Raw genomic sequence first — 23,782 nt, forward strand, 5'->3', positions numbered from 1 at the left:
GTCAAGGTGTGACTATTATCTATGAAGGTCATTTAGATAATTTAAAGATGTTTCTGACCAACCAAACCTATTTCTACCTTGAGATAAAATTAGATGGCCATCGTAATTAGACATTGTAGTATGGGTGCCGAGAGCATCTCGTGGTCGCTGTGTTTTTGCGGCTTGATTTCAAACATCTCTGCAGCTGCAAATAGGTTTTTGTATTAATCTAATCGGTAATAGCTTCTTGCTGATATCTTCATGTGCTTTCAGGGGGTACATCACCAGGAAGATCTCCATTTAGCATTACTAGCTGCCTGTCCGCAATGGCTGTGTCAGAAAAGCAATGGAGATTAAAGTCTCCTGCTAAAATTGTGTGGGTGATGGTTGGTTCACTCGTGATGAGGTCTAGTACTGATTCAAGGTCATGAAAAATGTGTTTACCTCAACGCTCGCATGGCTCCAATACATTTTGACACTGCTATGTCTTTAGAAGGGAATTTCATCTTTACCAGCTGTATATACAAGTTTGGCGCATCCCAAGGTTCCAGGTGGATACCAGATGTTTTTTTAATTTTTTTATTAGCAATTAGTAGACCGGAGATGGGTCTGCCTTTATGGGAATTGTTAGCTGCCAGTAAAGAAACATGTCCCTCCCAGATGGGTGGTTCCATTAGCCAGTTCTCCTGGAGGGCCACAAATTTCATAGTCATTTAAATTGTTTGCAGAAGCGTCCATCAGATGAACAAAACCTCGGGTGTTCCAACTTGCAAAATTAAAGCTTTGCTGGTTTTCTCACTCGAGTTGTTATGCATGACTTACAAGCCGTGCATGCTGATAGTTTTGTTTGCATATAAATAGTTCCGGAATGAAGTGCAAAATACAGCCACATAGCAGTGCATGTGACTTTCAGTGATGGTAATATGGCAGTTGCACGTTTTGAGCAATCATATAGTTTGGATTCAATAGATCTGTCTAAAAGGGAGTCTTGCGAGATAGAAAATCCCAAGTCAAATAGATCTGCTCCTGCTTGCCACACTGTATTGAGGACAACTCCTGACTGTATCCACAGTCTTGCTACGGATAAGTCTGAGTCCTTCAAAAATTCTACTTGATTTATGTCAGAATATGATAGATCTTCTAAGCTAGGAACATCATTGAATATATTGAGAATACTTGATCTGTTAAGATCATAGGGGAAATAAGGACTAGGTCGACACTGAATAATCAGATGATGATAGTGCACTTGTTCTGCTTTGTGCTGACTATGTGTGGCAGATAAACCCATCTTTTTATTTATCGACTGAGTCGGAGGCATTGAACTGTTCGCCACTAACTGCAAATGACTGTTCAAATTGGACGAAGATTGGGTATGCGGAATAGAATTGCCAGCATTTGGATGTATGCAATAGTCTGAGTAACATACATTGAGATCTTTATTGGAATTATTGCCTACATTTTGCGACGAGCTAATGTACAGAGATGGATTTTGCTATTTCTGCCAATCTTTGTTCTAACATTACCAAGTTACTACCTCAGACGGTGGGTGATGTAGAAGAAGGTGTTTCGATGGTCCGAGGCAGTGTTGCTTCAGAAAGAATTGGGAGTAATGAGTTACGCTTCTGCTGGTCTGCGACAGCTAATAAGAGATCGTCCAGAGGCTCATAACATAAATTGGTTGCCAGGTTTCTAATGTTATTAGTTTTTTTGTTTGCTTGATTGTCGCATACTTTTTGATGACTGCTGTTCTGGCTGTCTCAATCTGTTTATTGGGGGGAGATATGGATCGTAAGTGTTTTGAGCTAGTTCGCGTTTGCGAAGAGTTGGCTTTCATGGTTTTCATTTTTTTAACATTTGGGGCAAATTTAGTAAATTTGTTCGTAGATGCTGCAAAGATAGTGAAAGCCTGCTTGTTTGCAATTAAGTTTGGAACCACCAGTTCCATTGTTGTTTGAGCTAGTAACTGAGTTGTCTCAACATGCGGTGAGGTGCTAGTAGTAGCATTATCATCACAAGTTGTTTGTTCAGGTGCTAGCATTGTCTCAGACTGCAGTGGTGTAATGCCAAAGGCATCATTGTCTTGTATTGGGTTTAGTGAGACTACTTGGGTTTTGCATGGAACAGCCACAGGAGTCTGCATAATTGAGTTTGGCCTTACTTTAATATTTAACTTTGTATTAGCTTCCGCCTCTTGTTGCAAAAGTTGCATAATGAGTGACGTCTGATGGTTAACCCAAGCTTTCGAACAATTTGGTTAAAGAAACGAGAGCTGTATTAATTGCTGTCAAAGTAATGTCCAAAAGGGGGGGGATCCAATTGGTTGGCACAAAGTTGTTGACTGTCGGCGAAGTGAAGCCACCACCTTTCTCGGGTTCGGGTTTGCAAAGGATATAGACAATACTGTCGAGTTGTGTGAGGAATGAGTAAACATGATTGGCGACTGGGAAAGATGAAGCGCACCCGAGGGCGCCGGGGAAGAAAGTAGAGGTAACTCGGCCTGCACCGCCATGGACAATAGATCTGCCATGGTATCGCCGGTTTCAGGGATTGTGATTTGGACATCTCCCTTTTTTGGCAATGTTCCATGTTTGACTGTGCTGAAGCATCTTGATTTGAGGTAATACCAATGAGAGCTTTCTGTTGTTTTATGAGAAATTCATTGTGAATTGGTGCTATGGAGGAGGTTTTTACTTGCCTGCATACTGTATATGTTTAAAGCGTGTTTTCCAGCAACTGTAATTAAATGACCAACAGTGGTTGCAAAGCCTGCCACCATTAGGGAATCAGGTGGAGTGGTGGGATTCATTGGGTGAGAATCCATATTAGGTGAGTTTACGGAAGATGAAGCCATTACAGTTACGGCTTGGCTTAATCTGAGTCCTTAAAAATCTGGTTGATAAAAATCCTGTATGTCAACAGTATAAATGTTCGACCGTGTTTGCGCTGCAATGCAAGTGTTCTTAGATGCGCTCAGTGTGGAGGAATTTCTAAGTAGAGTTCTCTCCAAATGCATTACTAATTTGCTAATCTCTTTCTGAGGAGGCATGGTGGGTTTCAACGTGTAAATACTAGTGGACATGATAAAATTAGGAGTCGCGCTAGAGCGCTGTTAATATTCTAAGACTGCAAGGGATATATATAAGGAGGGACGGAGACTCGGCTGGTGATAACCCAACAATGAAGTCGGGAGACATCTGGCGGCTGCACAGCTAAGCAGCAGTTCGCAAAAGCGCGAGGGAGTGGTAGACTTTAAATTGAATTCTGGGTAAACGTGGGCGGGGCTTAGGAGCTCTTCAACCCAATCTTCACCAAAGACAATAATAGCTTCTAAAAATAAAAAGAAACCATGTGCAATTAGTAATGAGCTGTGCCTTCCAGTAGCCGTGTTAATAGTCTTTGCAGGAGTTCCACAGTCAGGGCAGCCAAGCAGCACTTCCGATGCACTTCCCGAATGATCTTCTATTGTAAAAAAGTTCTATTCCCATCAAATATTGCCGCATAGATGGCGATAATGGCCTATTCACAGCAAAGCGTTAGATCCCATGGTTCCCTAAGGATTTTTTATGCCCTTTTTCATTAAGAAGTATTTGGTATACCGCAATGTATAGGTTAGTTCAGAACTATTAGAATCCAGGAAATGTTGACCATATGAGTTGGCAGTCAGGTGTTTTTCTGGAAGAATTCAATTTCTCTCCCTGGCAGGTACTGATCTCCCACGTCTGTTATGACTCATCACCAGTGTATAGAATGAATTATTTCCTTGTAGATACTAGTATTTGCCCTTTTCTTTTTAAGAATGCTTGTTTTTGTTTTTTTATTTTTTTAATTGAGGTAGCACTGTATATTTAAAAACCTGGAAATGACTGAAAAGTGAGCCACAAAGGGAACATTCCTGATTGGTTCCTTTACTTGTCAGATGGCAGTCTGGCACAAGTCCTTGAGAGAAAAGGGTCTACAATACAGAATTGTTTGCTAAGAATATTGGGGCTGCTTGGTTCAAGCATGATTTGGAGTGGGCCGAGAAGCAAATCAGAGGGAATCTGCTTGAGAGAAACCGAGTTGTGACCCATGACTGAATGTTTTATATTGGCTTATACAGTGCTTTATACTGGTGCAAGGCTGTTTTAAAGCACTAATAGTGGTAAGGAGGGGAAGCCGAAGTTGGGATGCTTGAGATTAGTGAAGCGTTGACGCCCCTTGAGCATATGAGTGTGCAGTGGTTCATTGAAAACACTTTTCTACAGCAGTTTGAGCTTTGGAGCAGAGGGTGTGAAGCATAGTTGGGGCTGCTTGAGAGCAAATATGGTGTATGTTTGCAGCTGAGTCGTGGAGCTCTTGGGTTGAGGTGAAACTGAAGAGCATATTTCATAGTTTGGCTGAAGTGGGGCTGCAGAGTGAATTGGCTTATTAATTGGAGTGGTGTTGAAGATCATGGTGAGTAGTGAAGTGGATTAGTGTTTGCAGAATGTTTCAGTGCAGCGATATTTGCTTTGGCATTGCTTTAGGGAACTAGCAGTGCCAATACTGTGCATTTTGCCGTGAGACATGGTATTTACTCAAATACAATCAATAGTGTTGTGCTTTTTTGTTTTGCAGATTCATCGAGAGCCAATTGTGATTTCACCTGGAAGGAGGATTTCTGAAAACAGTCAGTCATCAGAAGACCTTGATTATGATGCGGAGAGGGATCTTGGACACTTGGGTACATTTATGTATTTATTTCTTTAGTGGTGGCGCAACAGGTGACGTTGCATAGCTGAGGAATGATGGATAACACGGCGTTGGTTGTAAACGTATTATTGAAGTGGATACCCGTATTTAGGTGGATGTGTAGGTACTTCATTCTTTGTAGGTAGGGAGGTTGGTGACAAGGGTGTAGCACAGTCTAAGCTAGAGTTGACAAATGAGGCTAGTGGGTAATGTCTTGTGGGCCTTTCCCAGGAAACCTGTAGTAGGAAGCAGCATGGTTTACATTTGGGAGTTCATGCCTAGGTCAGTGTCCTATTTTCTAAAGACAAAATCCGCAGAGAAATATGGAACGCATGTGCGTTATAGACAGAAGTTGTGATGTTTTTAGCAGATGTTTTATTCAGCGTTGGGGAAAACTTCAGTTTTGTTGCCATTGAGCTTCAGGCTGTTTTCTTCCAGTTCTTGAGCAGTCAGAGCACTGGACAGGTTCTGAAATGTATGGTCATGTGTAATGATTAACAGGTAAATTTGCTTTTCATTCTCACAGAAATGGAATTTGATACTGAGCTTCAGACAGTACATTAAAAGTTCCATGTACATGTTCATAAGGAGGAGGATGGGAGAGTCTTGGGAGACTGTGCTGGAAAGGATGAATATTTTTTCTTCTTGAATGCTTATAGCTGTTAGTCTTGCAGCCATCCAAAGGTGCATCCAGGCACAGCAGCCACCTGCTTAAGCAATTCCAGTAGCCTGGAATGGTTCACTGCATCCAATGCAACTGATCAGTCAAGGAGTATGAAGTGTAATGTATTTTGGTGTCATGGGAATATGTAATGGACGATTAGTACTGTTTGCGAACGTCAGATTCTTGATTTGAAAAAGCAGTTTGGATTTGTTGATGGTTTCCAAGATTTTACTAGAGCTAGGTATAGTTTCCTGGCCAATTTATGTGATATTGCAAGAAGAGCAAACCTATAATTCACATACTATTTAGATTTCTTGGAGTTGTTAGGTGGGTTTTGAGTGAACCAGCTGGGGTGAGGTTCTCTGACTTGGGAACCAAGAAGTCGATGACAATGCATTCGGATTCAAGGGTGGTTAAGAAAGCGGAATTTTTTTTGAACCTTTGTGGAGAACCCGTTGCATCTTAAAATGTTTAGGTCTGCTGAAAAGTGTTCTTTACAAACTAAAAGAGGGGTTGCCCGCGATTATTGGGTGCGGTGGAATATTTTTCGCAAAGGATGATTTTTGAATGATTGGAGAAAAGGTGGCGTCTAGATGAGTTTGACAAGCTGAATGTTTTACCTATTGAATGGGTGCGGGTATTGCTCCATGATGTGAACACCACCCGTTAAGTGTTCACAAAACAATGAAGGGCAAGTCATTGTTTGGCGACTGGCTTTAGGAGCATGCTATAATATGCAGAACTCCTTGAGTTGGGCAGGTTTTAATTGTGTTGTGATCTTCATTTCGAAATGTGAAACTGATACCTGATCCAAAAGGGGAGAAAGGCAAGAGTCATGAATTATCCATCAGGGCAGCAGGATTTCAACAGTCAACCTATGGAGCTATCCATGCCGCTTAACAATTAAGATGGCACTGGTAAATCTGCTTGGGAGCAGGATGTATTGGGATGGGTGATGGATCTGCAAATAAGACAAACCTGTTAGTTGACTAGATTACACAGGTTTGTCCTGGAAGAAATATAGTGACTGCCTCCAATACGGAAGGCATTACTGTCTGGAGGATGTGGTGGAAAGGCAATCTGTCAAACTGCAATCAATGCCAGAAAGGGCATTGTCTTGTGTCTGAGCATTTTGATTAATTCCTTTATAGTGACAGAGTGCAGGAAACGTGGAGTAGATAAATGTTAAAATGAAAGCCATCATTCAGCCGCAAATAATACTTAAACTGTATTCTGTTTTCCCCTGTTCATAGGGCCCTTGACTGGCAATGCTCCGAGAACAAGCCCTGGGAAGGGTTTGACGCGGAACAGTGTGGAGAGAGGCTCCCTTAGGGACAGGATGGCCAAATATCAAGCAGCTGTGTCGCGGCAAACGAGCCCTGTTGCTCCTAAGGTGAGGGTTGCTTTTTCTGTCCACCTCAAAATGCCCCTGCATAGTACTGTTTTTTTTGGGGGGAGGGGTTGGGGACTCACAATTTTCCAATATTGTACTAATGGTTTTTAACAGTTGTAGATCACCAGTGGTGTCTTGGCATAGGATACTATTCAAAAGTTGGCAGTTTGTGATTGGGTTGGTCTGTCAAGTTGACACTCCCTGAACCTGATGTAATATTGAAAATGTGTTCTGTTCCTCAACAATTTGTAGTCTAGTGGAGGCAGGAATTTGAAAGGCGGCTGTGGGACACTGGGCCAGTTGGTGAAATGCAGTTGCAGTTAAAAGTTGCAGTTAGTTTCATCGGGCTCTGCTTATTGCAGCTCTTTTTCACTGCTCCAGACTGGCAAATTCTTGGCTAAGGAATCAAAATGTAGGGATCCGACTGCTTGCTCCTGTAAATGATGGGGGAACATTCCTGCATTGATGTGTGCAGCACGCCCATCCTGTAAAGTTAGATCATGGCTTCTTAAGCTTTTTTGGCTTTCTACCTGACGCTTTAAAAACAAACTGATTTTCTTATATGAATATGTACACTCTCGGTTGTGCTTGCATTTCTGTTTCTGTAGTGCACAACCTGTCCCCGTGTTAGTTTTGTTGTTCTTCCTCAAGGCTTTGTTTAATGATCAGGGACTGCATCCTGTGCGATTTCGTTACCTGTGGAACTCCATTCTGTTCTCTAATATTGGAACACTGTCATTTGTAACAGTTTCTGTACCAGCAGTGATCAACTCTTTGGTCCATTCTGTACCAGCACACCTGGTACTTGTTCTCTTTTCTGTGTCAGCAGATCTCTAATATATAGAGGGTCAATCTATATGGTTTCTGAACTAGGGTGTTCTTTTGCTTCTCTACTAGCAGAGTTCTAGCTTTTACTCACTGTACTGGTGGAGCTGGAGCTCCATCTGCTGTTCTCGGTCCTGTTCCCGTGGAGCATTATTCTTTTGTCAGTGGAACTGTCCTCTGCTCCTGTTCCTGTTCCACCAGTGCGCGATCATTGGGGATTCTTTCTGTGCCAGGTGGACTGTACTGGTCTACATATACAGTATAGGGCTTCAACCTGCTCTGGTGATTCTAGATCCATGCTAGTGTCAGGTGAGTTCATTACCCTGAGGCCACACCTGTGTGTGGGTAGTAGCTTACATCTAGTTCTGTACAAGAGGATGTGTGTGTTTGTGTTGCATTTTTGTCTTGTGCTGATATTTGTTTGGTGGCCTGACGAGTTTTCACCAGTATCCTTGGTCTTTCTTAGAGTGACATTCGGACATCTAGCAGCGACATCAGGAGCTACAAATTGCAGCAAAAAGAAAATGTGCCGCCTGGGTCTACTGATACCCTGCCTTCTGAAGAGAATTCTCGGCCTGGATCAGTGCCCACCTCACAGTCACAAGTGAGTGTCACACCACCATCCCAAGAGAATTTGTCTATGGGGCCAGTGGTCCCCTCAGATACACAATTGAGTGTGGCCCCAGGCTCTAACAGCACACCAACATTTAAAGAAAATACACTTGCTGAGGCTGTGACAATTGCACCATCACAAGTGGTTGTCCCGGCTGTTGCTGGTTCATTCACACCTAAAGAGAATGGAGCAAGGAGATTGAAAAGCCCGACACAATCTCCAGAGCATAGCCCGTTGGAGTCAGTGGGCCTCTTACCCTTCAAAGAAAAAGAGTATGTAAGCCCACCTTCATACAAAGATCCTATAACGCCTGGGTTTGTTGCCTCAACACCATACACTGGATTGTCACAGATGTCTGCAGACACCTTGTCCTCTGAAGACAGTGCGTTGCTTACTTCTCCGAGTAAACTGCCATGCCAAGTAAGTGCACTTCAAGGCTCTGCAGAAGCACAGCCTGACAAGGAGTGTGTGCAGCTGAGCTATCCTGGCATCCAGCCTTCCAAGGAATGTGTACCCTCCATGTCTGCAGAAACCCAGCTTGATGAGAACCGTATGCCACTGGCGCTTGCAGATACCCAGCATGACAAAGACAGTGTGTTGCCCAGCACTACAGGTGTAATCTCGGATAAATGTGAAAAGGTGAGCAATTATTGGTGAATTGTGGTCAGACATAAGCAAATAGTGGAGTTTTTATGGGGTACCAAGGGCCCATTGGCCAATTACTGTTTTGGGATTATGCTAGTGCCATGCACATAATATACCACTGTCCGATACTATGTGATACCTTTGAGTCATGTATATGATATATAAACGAAAAAGTCTGGAAATAAACCTTGGTTACGAGAAAGTTAAGGTGATCAGATTCAACACAACAAAACCCCTGAAATTCAGCAATCTAATTTTGAGCACGTCACCCGTAACTGTGTCCCCTGTGCGCACCGTAGAACCACAATGGTGATTTAGGTTTATTTGGGGCCCACTAGCCATGGCCTTCGTCCATGGCCAATGAACATGTTGCACCAGTAGGTTTCGTTGGCGCCCACTGGCAATGCCCACTGTACATGTTTCACCAATAGGTTTCTTTAGGGCCCACTTGGACACTCTACATGTTGCACCACAAGGCATAAAATAAGCAGTGTCGCATAGCAATTTGCTATGCAATTCTGTAGGGTTGCTAATTAAGTTGACTTGAAACTAACTATTTAAGTTACCCTGTTCAATGAAAGCACATCTCGCCCTGCATTAGTCTCTTGCCCTCAGGGCTCTTTCTCCACCCTCCTTTCTCTGTGCAAGATCAAAGGGGGTAATGGAGGGAGAGAGCCATAGTAGGCCTCTCCTCTGAGTGCGAGGCAAGATTTTCTTTAATATATTGCAAACCAGAAGTAAATTGGGAGGATACTTTTTATTAAGCTAACTTTCTGGCTAAGACCAATGTGTTAACTTAATATTTTTTAAAAGACAGTCATACAGTTCCATTCCTAAAAATGTAAGCTGTTAAATAATGCGTAAGTACGGTATTACTTCTATAAAACACTGAATTGTCTCCATGCTGTACTTTAAGGTTCAGGATCTAAATCGTATAGTGTCCACTATATTTCATTTCGTTGGGGAAGATATTGACAAGTGAACACTTTAGAAAATGTACATGATCACACATCTAGTTTGGCCAGTTTTCTGCCTGCTACTCCTTCCAATCTGCTTAGTCTTTCTTTCCTCTTACATAATGAATACACCAAGCTAATTAGATGTTTACACAAAGTAGTGATTCATAGTTCCATTCAGTCTGTACATCTACAGATCTACTGCAAGGCAGGATAGCTCCGGGGCAACATGCTCATTTTGGAAGCAAGACGACGCAGAGCTACACAGGTTCCATTCCCAGGGTCCATGCTTAGAATCCACTGGGTATTAAGCGCTTTATAAATAACCCATTACAATACTATATCATGCACTCCAGAGCTTGCTTTGCACGAAGATTATGATTGCATTATATATTAGCACCTGCAGGAGACAGCTGGAAACTGTTTTCAGACCCTTTTTTACAATATCCATTTGTGTCTGTACATGCAGCTAAGTCTTTTACATTTTACAGATACACATTCAGAGCTTTCAAAGTCTACTCGCACACTTAGTCGAGTAGATTTTTGGAAAGGGTACCATTTGCAAGGGACGTTTGAAAATCTTTAACATGTAATGTGCTTGGCTGAGCTCTGGATAGCAGCAGTGTGCCGAAGAAGGTGGGTTTGTGGTGACATGCACCATTTTACAGAAAGCGCATTTCCATTTTTTGACATCAGTTACCATGGGTTGAGTACATTTCTCCAAGGTCTGCTAGCTAAAGTTATGCGACCTGCAGGTCTAGCAGAATTTGAAAGAATTTTCAAGGCCTGACTCATTTCACATATGTCTTCAGTGTTGCACAAAAATGCTGCATTGTTGCTTATGTTATGTCTTGGATACAAATAACTTCTGGACATACTAGTAACATTACTAATCAACTGGGTTTGTTTGCTAGTCAAGGAAATTTGAATTAGCAATTTCTGCTAATCTTTTTTTGAAAACTAATGTATGCCTTGCACCAGTAGGTTTCTTCTGAGCCCACTAGGCAAGGCCTTCAAACATGGACTCTGTACATATTGCACTTATAGGCTTCATTGGGGCCCACTAGCCATGACCTTCGGCACAGACCCATTGCAACTAACTACATGTACAGCAGCATTGAACGTGTTATAAATAGTCTGCAGTTCCACAATTCAATTACTATAGCCTAGATACCTACGGGTTATGTGCGCTGCAAATAAATGCCAATTAAACTAAAAAAAATGTTAACTACCAATGCCTGTGTGATTTTTTTTTTTTTTTTTTTTTTTTTCCTCCCCCCCCCCCCCCCCCCCAGTATTCCCTAGATAAAACTGAAACATCCAAACTCTTCCCTGTCCTCTTTGCATTAGTTTTACCTCTATGGTCCTCTCCTGGCCATTACCCCCTTATCACTGTTTGGTTTGTGTGAAGCATTTTCACCTGTGAGGTGGACTTTATTGAAATGCGAGTGCTGAATTTCAGGGGTTTTGTTGTGTTGAATCTAATCACATTAATTATCTCTTGACAAATGGTTTTTCACTGAATTTCAAGGGTTTTGCTATCTTGTGTTCTTTTGGGCCCACTAGCCATGGCCAGTGGCCATGGCCAAACATGTTGCATAGTTTCTTGAGGTCATACTAGCTATGGCCTGTGTATGTGTTACACCAATCTTTATTTAGGTCCACTGGCCATGTCACACCATTCAATTTCTACGGATCACCCATTGCTCCTTGCCCAGTGGATGTAGGCACTGTGTAGATGTTAAAACTGTTTTCTTTTTACTCCTTATTCCCGTGATAATTGCACAGTAATCATTTCCAATAACGGTGGAGGTGCCCCGGTTCATACGAGAACTGGAAAAATTGCTCAGACTTAGTCTTCCACGTCTTTCCAGACACTCAATGGGCCTCATTACATGGTAGGCGGTAACCATGGTGCTATTAGCGCCATGGTTGCCGCTGGTACTGTACCGAGTCCGCCATCGTGAATGGCTGAATTACCGCCACATTCCAAGGTGTGTGGGGCGGTAATTCCCCATTCACCATGGCACTTCCCCATTCCTATTTGAGCCCCCGTAGCAAATTGCGGTACCGTAATTGCCTCCAAGGTCCCTTTGGGGGCCCGTTCCTTAACAGCTGGTAAAACCAGCCGTTGAGGTTGGGTCCCGCAAAGGGACCTCGTAGTAAGTCAGTAAGGGTTTACCGGTACCCTTACCGGTATACCCTTACCGCATTCCGTGTAATGAGGCCCAATGTGTCCCTCTTCTTTTTTTCAGATCACTCCAGTCGTTTGCTTTTTTCCCCTCCCTAACCGTCTCCCATTAGCCCTATTACTCATTACTTCGTGTGACGCACATCCTTTTTTGAGAGCACCCTGCGGCATTGCCGCTGTAATCTCCAATCTCATGAGATTCACATGGTCTTCACACGTTATCTTTCCCACACCCGACCTATAGCCTGATATTATTGCTATCAGTGTTTATATAGCGCCTATGGCCATGCCATCCAAATGCAGTCATTGAAAACCATCCTTTGTTCCACCTAGGAGTGACTACATAAAGTTTTGAGTGTTTCTGATATCGAGAAAGTTATTAGACTATAAGGTTGTGAGTGGCCGGGGGGGGTTAATTCCAAAGTTTGGTCCAAATCTGCCCAACGATTTTTGCGCTAAGGCTATTTAAAAGCAGCATGTTTTTTCTCTGTGGAAAAATTAATGGGACTAGGCTCAAAACTCAGTTGTTTTTTTATTAACTTTCATTTTCATGACCAATTTTTCCCCACATTTACAGTTTGCGAGAGAGGCCCTTCACAAAATATTTGTTTAAAAAAAGTCATCCAAATCCATCAAGTCAAGTTATTAACCTCTCTACGCTTCTCTGCTGCAAAGCACCAAGGCCGATATAAAGGTTTTAAGGAGCACTGGGCACCTGTTTGCTGTCTAATATTTTAACTACCTCTGGATGGATTTACCTCAAATCAAATTTAAGTCCACGCTTTGTGCCCAAGTTGTTTCGTATTTGGTTCTAATCTGCCCAGCCGTTTCTGCGCGTTTTCTTTAAGGGAAAATGAATGGGCTGAAAACTGGTGTTTGTTTTCCTAACGTTTTCATTTTATAATTTATTCCCACAATGTGCAGTTTGTGTGGATGGGGGGAGGGTCTTGGCAAAACTTTTTGTTTTAAGAATTTATTTGAAATCCATCCAGCAAGTCAAAAGTTATTGGTAATAGAATTTCGGAAAATAATGGCTGATTTTTTTCATTTCTGAAAAGCCCGTCGGCCTCTGTTGCAAAGCACCATGGGAGATATAGCTATAATTTTGGGAGAAGGGGACACCCCCTTTTCCGTCATATATTTTAACTAATTCAGGATAGGATAACCCTAGACCCCTCCCGAACATTGAGTCAGTGCTGGAACCCGTTAACCCGATTACCCTGTGGTAAAATGTGTACATGCCCAACCACATACAAATATGTGAGAGATGCATTACCTATCAACTCATCTATCTTGCAAGTCAGAAATCCGATTGTGCTAAGGGGAAAAGGCCTGCATTCAGAAACCTCAATCTTGGGTAATAGAAGACCAATAAAATAAAATCTGGTTTTGTAAAATGGCCACACCTTGAGGAAAAAACCTAAACTGACTTTCCACTTGCCATCCACACTTCGAGCCCCCTGGATAAATCTGTTGATTTACACACATCACTCATTTGTAATGGAAGTTTCATAAATCTAAGCAATAGGGGAATAGGTCTACTCTTAGAAATCCCATTCAAGAGCTGGCAATGACTGCTCATACATTTCCTCCCCACACCTGTTCTGAAGCTTGCTTCTGAGATAAACCTACAGTTGAGCATATTGTAATCTTGCCCACTCAGAGCGCCTGCAAGACGTCATGCAAATGGTGAATGTTTTCCAAGTGCAGTGTAGTAGAATGTTAATGTATTAATTGCAAACGAGCCCACAGGCAACACACAGATTGTATGTGCTCTCTTCAAAATTAACCATGTTGACATTTCCATTGCATAATGTTCAGTCAGTCATAATACTTTATATCTGCATAAGCCATAACAGTACAAACTAGCACAATTCATGCACTATAACAGCGCAAGATTAGTTATAAATACAGATAAAACAGACCATAAGACCAGAGCAATAAAAATGTTAATGCATATTTAAAAATATATTTTGTGGGTATCCGTCACCACCATAATCGCAATCTAATTGCATGATATTAAGCCCATACATCCGAATTAAACAAAATCAGATTGACTTTGAGGCACCTTTGGTGGGTCAGGAGGATACAAACGCACTGGATGGGTTTAGCAAAGAATAAAGCCTAACTTTTCCTATTGCTTTGGGGTGTTCCCTACCTGTCAAACTAAGGTGCTTGTCCGTCATCTGTGAATGTCCTAAAGAATATTTCCACAGTCCAAAACAAACCCTAACTGACCCTACCACTAGTCTAACAACTAAAGAAAGAAGGGCTCCCGTCTCCTGGGCTTTACTTCTTGCACATTTCTTCTTCCTGGTTCTTCTTAAAAGATGATTTTTAAATGGTCTTTTTGGACTTCTTTAATCATTGTGTAATTCGTTCAAGATTTTAGTAGACTTTGGTTTCTTCTCAAGAATTGCTTTCTTTGACCTTGAACGAATACTTTGATCTGTATTAGAGTTTTGCATAACATTGGTTCCCTATTTGGGATTGGCCTTCCGGCTGATTACATTTCACGTCTTCCTTGTCTTGAACTAACTCTAATGGTTTCTTTTATAGTTCAACTCATTTCATTCTTTCATTTAAGTTCCCCCCCCTTTCTCTTTCCAATAAAGGGGTACTTCCCCTTTTTCCTCTGTAGTGATATCCACACTTTACAACTCTCCCTCTTGGGCTTTCTGCTTTTCTTAATTCATAATATTCTATCGAATGGATTGTGTCCTCTCACGTATTCCTCATTTTATGATATTTGTATCTGCTAGCTTTCCTGTTTCGGCAAATTTCTTTCTCGCCAGAAGGCGCTGTGCACAAGGTCGTGGCAACGATGTCCCTCGACGGGCTCCATACCGTGCCGACATCACCATCAGTATGACGGCACCCGTTGGCTTCAGTTCTGTTTTTTCGATTGATTCGCTCTCGAACGGCGCGGTTCGAAATTTTCTTCAAGAAAATGTCTTCTTCCATCCCTTCTACACCCAGGACGGGGTTAAAATGTTGATTACAGACCCTCAGCACGTTTGTCTTTGGTGCCTAGGTTCAGACCATCGAAACGCTGCCTGTGGCTCCTGTCAGTTGATGACTGAAGGCCCTCCGTGAGAGAAAAGGTAAAGTAGTGGTGGGGTGGGAAGCTTCTAAGGCCTCTTTGAAGGCCTGGTCAAAAAAATATAAAGTCAAGCGATTCAAAAGAATCGGAACGCCGTAAAAAATGTAAGAGGTCTCGATCACGCAGTATATCGAGACGTTCTTAATCTTCATCAAAGAAGGATAAAAGGAGACACTGATCTCCCTCTTCCTCCGATACATCTACCGAATTGGTAAGATGTCCGACTAAGTCGGATTCCCCAAGAAAATGGGATGAATTTAGAAGGAAGATGAAGGTTTTTGAGAATGCGGCCTCGACCCCCCTCAAACCTCAAGAGTCGGACCCTGGTCGCTTTGTTGGACGACACAGGGAAGTCAGGAACTACTGTTGAAAAATCCAGTAGTAAAGGAGAACATTGAAAATCTCGAGTCAACGTTACATCGTCGAAGACTCATTGAGAATCAAGTGTTTCCCCGACACCGACAAAAAAACATAAACCGTTGAAGCCCTCGACGACTTCGATACCATCGAAGATTCCTTGGATTCCTTACACCCAAACTCAGGCACAGAGATTTACTTCTTTACCCAAGTCAGACTTCTTTAAGTCTGTCTTCTATATTTGAAGAAAGTGCCTCAGAAGAAGTTTCTACTTTTGGAGTGCAATATGGTACCGGAGAGAATCCAGAAGAATTAATCGAGAATTGAAAATGAGACCGGTTTGATACCCTTCACTCCGCTAGTGGCGTTGATACGTCATCAGAGCTAGAGTTTGCAAGACCTGACCCTGCAGAACTTGCAGATGCAGGGTACAGGAGTTTGATGAATAGGGTTGTGCAATACATGGGCTGGGGTAGATCCTCACCCACATTTGGTCAGGATGATATGACTGATATACTCTACCAGGGCCCCTTGAAGGGACCCTGTTCTCCCTTTCCATAGGGCACTTCAGAGGACAGTGGAAAAAAAAACTGGGAGGTTCCTGATACTGCTTCAGTAATCTTCCGAAGAAGTACAGAACTGCAAGTTCTGGCCCAGATTACTTAAGTAGGCATCCCACTCCAGAACGTCTGGTTATTCAGGCAGCAACTTCGTCAAGGCAAACAGCCTATCCATCTATCCCCCTGGATAGAGAAGATAAGAAGGTGGATGCTTGGGCCCATAAGGTCTTTGCCTCGGGTAGCATGGCTCTCAAGTCTACAAATGTCACCTGTACCCTGGCCAAGTTCACACATACCCTGTGGGACTGCATCTCACTGCGGCTGATCATATTCCAGAAGGCAAGGGAAGGCTTCCTGAATATTGTCAAAGACGGAAAGTAGGCAATGGGGGAATATCTCCAGTCTAGGCTGGATACTGCTGATAGTGTCAGCATATCCATGACTGCAAGCACTGCTACGCAGGTTTGCGTGGTTGAGGAAGTCGGGGTTTGCACCAGATGTGCAGGCCAGATTACTCAACTTGCCTTTTGCCTTCTTGAAGCCGTTTGGCAGTAAAGCTGATGAAAGCTTAGAAAAACTGCAGACCTCAAAAGTGGCCGCTAAATCTTAGCGCCTCTATGCGACAGCCTCAGAAATCTTATTCAGGCTCATCTTCCTGGAGAGGTCATTCTTTTTGGTACTACTACACTTTTGGTAGAGGAAGAGGACAGGCCATACAAAGAGGTAAAAGAAATGTTGCTCGTAGTGGACGAGGAAAAAGTGCAAAACCATCCTCAGGAACTGCATCTTTGCCCTCAACCGCTCCTGCAGTCGCCTCCAAGTCACTCTGAGGCCTTATCACACAAAACCCCAGTGGGAGGCAGAATCTCAATGCATCTGAAAGAATGGCGAGGCATTACTTCAGATGCTTGGGCGCTGGAGACAGTAGCTCAAGGTTACTGCCTTCCATTCCTAAAAAGGCCTCGGGACCATCCACCAGGAACCAACTCTGTCAAGATTCCACATCCGCTCCTTATGCAGGAATTGTTAGCCCTGCTAGATAAAGGTGCAATAGAATATGTACCTGTAGTGGAGAGGAACAAGGGTTGGTAGTGCCCTTACTTTCTCATCCCAAAGAAGGACGGAGGATTGAGACCCATCTTGGACCTAAGAAACTTGAACAAGTTCCTCAGGAAGGACAAGATGTTTCTTTTCTCAGATCCTTCAGGCTCTTCAGCTCCAAGCCTGGTTGGTATCATTGGACCTACAGGATGCTTACTTTCATGTGCCGATCCATCTGAAGCAATAGAGTACCTGAGGTTCGCGATTGGTGGTTCTCACTATCAGTTTTGAGTTCTGCCATTCGGGCTGACCTCCGCCTGAGGTTTTTCACCAGACTGATGGTGGTTGTGGCAGCGAGTCTCAGGAGAGGGGGGGTTCACGTCTACCCCTACCTGGACGATTGGTTGATCAGAGCGCGTTATCCTGAACAAGCTCAGGAACATCTGTCAATCACCTGTCACTTCCTTCACAAACTGGGCTTCTCCCTCAATTACAGAAAAGTCCCACATGATGCCATGCCAAAAGCTCCAGTTAATCGGGGCAGTCTTGGATACTTCCTCGGGCAAAGCCTCGCCTCCCGAGGTGAGACCTCTCCACATTCTGCAGATGGTAACAAAGTTCCAGAATGCCCAGCATCTGCCGGCCTTCGATTTTCTGAAGTTGCTCGGCCTCATGGCATCCTGCATTTTTTTGGTGCCAGAGGCCAGATTGCGAATGAGATCCCTTCAATGGGCCCTCAGAACTCAGTGGTCCCAGTTCTCGGGGAGTATGTCAGATCTTCTGCAAGTCCTGAGCGCAGTTGCTCAGGATCTGCTATGGTGGGCTTGCAACAACATCCTCAAGGGAGAATCTCTTTTGGCAACCATGGCCGGAGATAACAGTAGTGACGGACGCCTCACTCACAGGGTGGGGAGCCCACACCAACGATCTGACAATCAGCGGTCGTTGGTCTCAATCGGAGTCCAAACTATACATCAACCTATTGGAGCTGAGAGCAATCAGACTAGCACTGAAGCCCTTCCTGCCCTCTGTACAGGGAAAGAATGTAATGATAATGACGAACACCACGGTGGCCATGTACTACCTCAACAAGAGAGGTGGTGTAGGATCACTACCACTGTGCAGAGGCAATGCAGCTCTGGTTCTGGGCAATAAAAGAAGGAATCTCTATCGGCAGTTGACCTAGCCGGAGAGCAGAACACAGCGGCAGACGCTCTGAGCAGAGAGGGAGCTAGCTCAGGAAGTCCTTCTGGAGATCTTCTCCCTTTGGGGAACCCCTCAAGTGGATCTGTTCGCGACTACGGTCAACCGGAAGTGCGAACAGTACCGCTCAAGGGAATTTCCTTCCTCCGAGAGGAGCTCTAGGAGACGCGTTTGTGGTGGACTGGAAGCTTCCACTTCTGTACATGTTTCCTCCAGTCCCCATGATTCCTCATGTAAACAGGAGGCCAAGAAAGTTTGGGGAAACCATGATCCTAATTGCCCCAGAATGGGCCAGAAGGACGTGGTACCCGGACCTTCTAGACGTCCATCTGCCCTCCAATAAGTCTCCACAAAGAGAGGATCTTCTTTTGCAAGGGGAAGGTTGGGTTCTCCATCCAGAGGTCCAAACACTCAACCTTAATGCATGGTTTCTGAGAGGTTGAGATAAAAGGATGGAATAAATTCAGTATCTGGTGCAGGGATGAGAATGTGGACCTTTTTCAATGTGGCACCCCAATAGTGCTTTCTTTCCTATTGCATCTAGCCAATCTGGGGCTCCACATTGGGACAATTAAAGGATATCTAGCTGCACTGTCCATTTTTAAGCGCTCCTCAGAAGAGGTTTCCTACTTCAAAATTCCATGAATCATTCAATTCCTCAAAGTGCTTACTAATGTGTACCCTCCAATCCCTTTTCATGTCCCAATTCAATTTGGGATTTAAATCTGGTACTTAAGTTTCTAACTTGTATACCTTTTGAGCCTCTGCACTCCTGTTCCTTGAGGCCCCTAACATTAAAAACTGTCCTTCTTGTGGCCTTAACATCATCCCGCAGAGTTGGTGAGTTACAGGCTCTCACGCAAACCTCTGTATACTAGTTTTTACAAGGAAAGTGGTTCTTAAGGTTAAACCCTCTTTCTTACCAAAAGTAGTTTGACTTTCACTTGTCACAAAAAAATCATATTACCAACATTTTACCCTCCTCCTCATAAAAAGGGCTCAGTTTTTACATTTCAAGAATGTCAAAATTGCATCGGGATGACAAACTTTTTGTAGGTTATACTGGCCATAAATTGGGACTAGCAGTGACAAAACGGACTATATCCCGCTGGATCATTTTGGCTATAATTGAGTGCTACAGATTGGCAGGAAAGGACCCACCGGGTGGGCTTTGAGCCCATTCCACTAGGGGATGGCTACTTCTGCAGCTCTGAAGAGGGTAGTCCCTGCAGCAGATTTGTTCAGCTGCAACATGGGCATTAATGCATACCTTCATCAAGCATTATTGCTTAGATGCTTCTTCTTCCAATGAAGGTTTATTTGCCAAAGCAGTACTCCATTCCGTTCATGACAAAAATAACTAGGACTCCCACCTCCAAAATTACCACTGCTATGGGAGTCTATCATAAGATGAGTGTGACAGCCTGAAGACTAGTGAGGACACGAAGGAGGGGGCCGCCGAAAGCACGGAAGGAGCCACAGGCAAAACAGAGCCCAAGTCTGAGGAGATGGCACGGTCTGCGGAGGAGGAGACCAAAGGAGGAAATCAATCTCCATGGTTGGGGGCAGACATAGGCGCTGACCGCGTCATGTCTCATATGAGATTCGGTGATGGCGACCCGAATCCACAGCGAGAAAAAGTGACAAGGTGGAGGACTGGCCAGTGCACGGGCAGCGGTGTGCTGCAGAGAGAGTTGTGGATACCCCGGCATGAACGTGCAGCCGGAGCGAGGGTTAGGGGAGACGAGAGAATGGCCAGGAAGCTGTGGGCTTGTGGACGCGGCTCGACAGGACCAGCGTTTGCTCACATTCCAGCGAGGCCCGGACTCCAAAGAGGTTGTTGGGCCGAGGCGCCACAACGTGGGGGAGGATCGGGGAAGATCAAATGGACCATATGTACGGCCGCACGAAAGAAGATTGAAAGCAGATAATTCAGAGAAACGAAACATTTGCGCCTTACCTAGGGTGGAGGGCTCTGAAAACAAAACAACCTGTCTTCACCTCGCGGCACATGGCTGGGATGCATCATGGCGACCGATGGTACAGAAGGGAAGGGGTGAGGCTTGGGAGGGTTTTTCAAGCCTCATCGGGAAGGAGAGCCCTGATTGGTTCAAGGGGATCCAGCCCCTATAGAAGTCAGAGAGAAGAGGGACTGACGGGGAATTATTTCTTGTAGATCCGTTTTGGAAGCGAGGAGGCAACAAGTCCATATGAGTGGGCTTATGAGGACTAACACGAGGTTTCTGCCTTACCCTCTCAGAAAACCTACAACTACAGCAACTTCTGCTGAAACAAGAGATCTAGAATCTTAATTGATTTGCTGTGTTTTTTTTTTCCTCTGAGTCAATAAAGAATGACCTTTTGTTCAACTCCCCTGCCTAGTCTGACTGATCTGTCACAATGAGGACTACGTGGGAGGACGCAATTCATTCGAAGAACAAGTTACTTACCATCTGTAACATTCTTTCAACTGGATGTTCCTCCCACATATTCCTCATCGCCCCTCCCATCCTACCCTATAGTACAGTTTTAGTTACGCTTCTCTCACAGAAAGGGTCTTTGAGTTATGATGCACACCTGGGTGTTCCTCGAATATTTCCTCAAAAACAGAACTGAAGCCAATGGGCGCGGCACAAGTTACTTATACTGATGGTGACGTCGATGCGGTATGGAGCCCTTCGAGGGACATCAACGCCACAACTTTGCGCACAGCGCCCTCTGCCAAAAATAAATTCCGTAGCTGGCTGATACGAATATCATAAGATGAGGAATAGGTGGGAGGAACATCCAGTCGAAAGAACGTTACAGTTGGTAAGTAACTTGTTCTTCTCTTCATAGAATTCTCCTTCTAGCATATAGTCTGCCTTTTGACATAAATAGTACCCTCCCTTTCTCCACAGGTGTTTCTTAGTTTGTTTCTTGCAATTATTGCCTTCATGTTTCTCTCCTTATCATTCCACTTTCTTCCTTTGCATGTTATGCTCTCGTCAGTTTGACTGGGACGAGTAGGAGGTCCCATAATGATTCCCTCGTGGCCTCCTGGATCTCCTGTTCTCCATTACCTTGGCTTCTCGGGGACGTCTCCCTCCAGGGCCTCTGTACGCTCGGGGTTCCTTTCTCGGTTTTTCCGGTGTCCTGCGCTCCATGATCATCTTCTGGACGGATTGGCACTTCTGTGGGTATTGGTTTTGACCACCTACTGGTTTCGGTGTTCACCGCCGGTCCACCAGGATATCTGTGGTCATTCCACCACCATCAGCTTCTCACTCTCTCCTTCTCAGGGGAAGGTGTGTATCCAGCGCTCTGCTTTCGGCTCCAGACCAGTTTTCAAACATGCAGGCTCTGCGGGTTGCAGAGACTGCTCCCCTCTCAGGTGGTATTTTGCTGTGGGGCTTCCCTTGCTGACGTTCGGCTCTCACTCCCTCCACTTGTTGCAGCGTCTCTCCCTGCTCCAGTCTACTCGTCGCTGTTGAATGGGGATTTCCATTTAACGTGACATGCTCTGTTTCTTGTTGACAATAACACACAGTAGTTATTTCTTGATACAAATCTCTATATTGTATATTCTTTTCTAGGTCTGATATTTACAAGTAGGCCACCTTTATGGAACAGGAGTTCTTGTCCAAATAGGGGGGGGGGGGGGTCTTTCCCAGTGAGGTCCCGCTTGCTTCAGCCCCCTATGCTGGGTGTTGACGAGTGGTCTCTCCTCACTTGTCTCACAAGGGGTCGAGGGCGTCCCCCCTTGGGGAGAATGGACCAAGTCCCAAGATTCGTCAAACACTGTATACTGCGACGTACCTTAAAGTGCAGATGCATTGGTAAGCTTTAAAACCCCATTTATGGTGTACATACCTTTGCCCTGGACAACACAAGTTTGCTAAGCTCTTATTAGGCATTCGGGAGTGTCTCCCTGACTAGTACACGAGGGACTGTCATCTAGGTGGCCAGGACACGGCCTTTGCTGTTGGATCCAGTTCCTGTGGGTGTACCCGTGAGGGAGGATCACCTGGATGGGGGGTCCTTGGGTAGTGGAAGTAGGGCACCGATGGGTGAGACGCGGTATCCCCCTTCTTATGACTCCTTTTCCCCATCCTACCATGTAGGATGCGCAAAACACTTTAACCCGCCTCCTTTTCCGACACGAGCACTTTTGCATATTACGATGGACTGACAATCTAGCCATTTACCTGACATGTCCCGACACCAGGGTCAGGCAAAGTTTAATTGACCAGAACCGCACACACTTGACGGCCCTTTCCCTTCCCCACAGGGATAAAAGGTGGAGCATGAGAACACAAGATTAGCAAGGCAAACCGCATGTCGAGACATAACTCTGCACGGCAGTTCAAGAGGAGGAGATTGACGGTGCGAACAGAGAGGGTGACTAGGACAGAAGTGACCTTGCCCTTTCCAACCAAGTTTTGGGAAACCTCTGCGGAAGGAATCGTAAGACCGCAAACAATAGCCAGCATGTGTTGCAACAGATGTCAACGGTACACAAGACCCTCCTCCGCTGATAAGCCGGGGAGAGACGCTTGTCTCCGTGGTACCAGCCTTGACTGCAATAATGAACTGTGATGAACCGCTTGGCTTTCCTTGTATCTAGAGTCAAGGATGGCACCACAGTAGCAAGCGACTTCTGTTCTCCTGCTTTTCAGCATAGGCATGCTCCATTTAACATCGACATCTGCTGCAGCACACGTTGGCTTTTGTTCGCGGTTTTAGGATTTCTTCCACAGAGTAATCTCTGGTCTGGGTCGGAAAGGTCAAAGTCGCTTCACTGTCACACCCTCGGTTCTCGCCACCTTTCTCTTCTTGAACTGCCGCCTTGGGATAGCTCTCTTGTCGTGCTGTCTGCTTTGCTCGTGGTGTGCGCTTGTGCGCCACCTTTTATCCCTTTGGGGAAGGGAAAGGGCCGTCGGGTGTGAATGATTCTGGTCAATTGCCTGACTTTGCCTGACCCTTGTGTTACGACATGTCGGGTAAAGGGCCCAAATGTTAGTCTATTCTCTCGTGGTGTGCAAAGTGTTTGTGTTAAAAAGGGGGGATGGGGTACAGTGGTTGAGTATCCTATTTAGTAGGATAGGGAAGGAGGGTTATGAGAAGGGGAATACTGCGTCTCACTGATTGGTGTTCCTGTGCCACTCCCCCAGGATAGACCCGCCGCCGCCCATCCAGGTAACCCTCCTGCACTGATCCACCCCCAGGAATTGTCCAATAGCGATGGCCGTGGCCTGGCCACCTGGATGACAGATCCCCAGGGACTAGTTAGGGAGACACCTTCAGGTTTCTCACAGGGCCATGACCATTGAGCCGGTTGGTTGGCTCGAGGTCCATCTTACATTGCATAATGTTATGGCAAACGCTTGAATGTTTCACAGCGTTTGCTGGTTTGAGGCCAGAGATTATGTTAGACTTGCTTCAAGGAAAGGACTTAATGACGTGCCCTTATGTCTGGAAGAAACCAGAAGAAAATAATGCCGAAAGAGGTCTGCTTCACATGACAGACATTTTCCATGACAGTCATGGGAAGCCAGGTTAG

At 44.7% G+C, this 23,782-nt stretch overlaps 1 protein-coding gene across 4 annotated transcripts in view; it reads left to right on the top strand.

The window, feature by feature from the left end:
- LIMA1 (LIM domain and actin binding 1) overlaps positions 1–23,782 on the top strand; it is a 513,666-nt gene that overhangs the window by 319,389 nt on the left and 170,495 nt on the right. For all 4 annotated transcript variants that reach the window (XM_069653458.1, XM_069653461.1, XM_069653459.1 and 1 more), the window contains 3 exons: positions 4,576–4,681; positions 6,607–6,746; positions 8,038–8,823. In XM_069653458.1, the coding sequence (XP_069509559.1) occupies positions 4,576–4,681; positions 6,607–6,746; positions 8,038–8,823 (1,032 nt within the window). The remainder of the gene's footprint in view (positions 1–4,575; positions 4,682–6,606; positions 6,747–8,037; positions 8,824–23,782) is intronic.

This window comes from Ambystoma mexicanum, chromosome 3q (genome assembly GCF_040938575.1).
Source record: "Ambystoma mexicanum isolate Mex_15411 chromosome 3q, UKY_AmexF1_1, whole genome shotgun sequence".
Classification (NCBI taxonomy): domain Eukaryota; kingdom Metazoa; phylum Chordata; class Amphibia; order Caudata; family Ambystomatidae; genus Ambystoma; species Ambystoma mexicanum.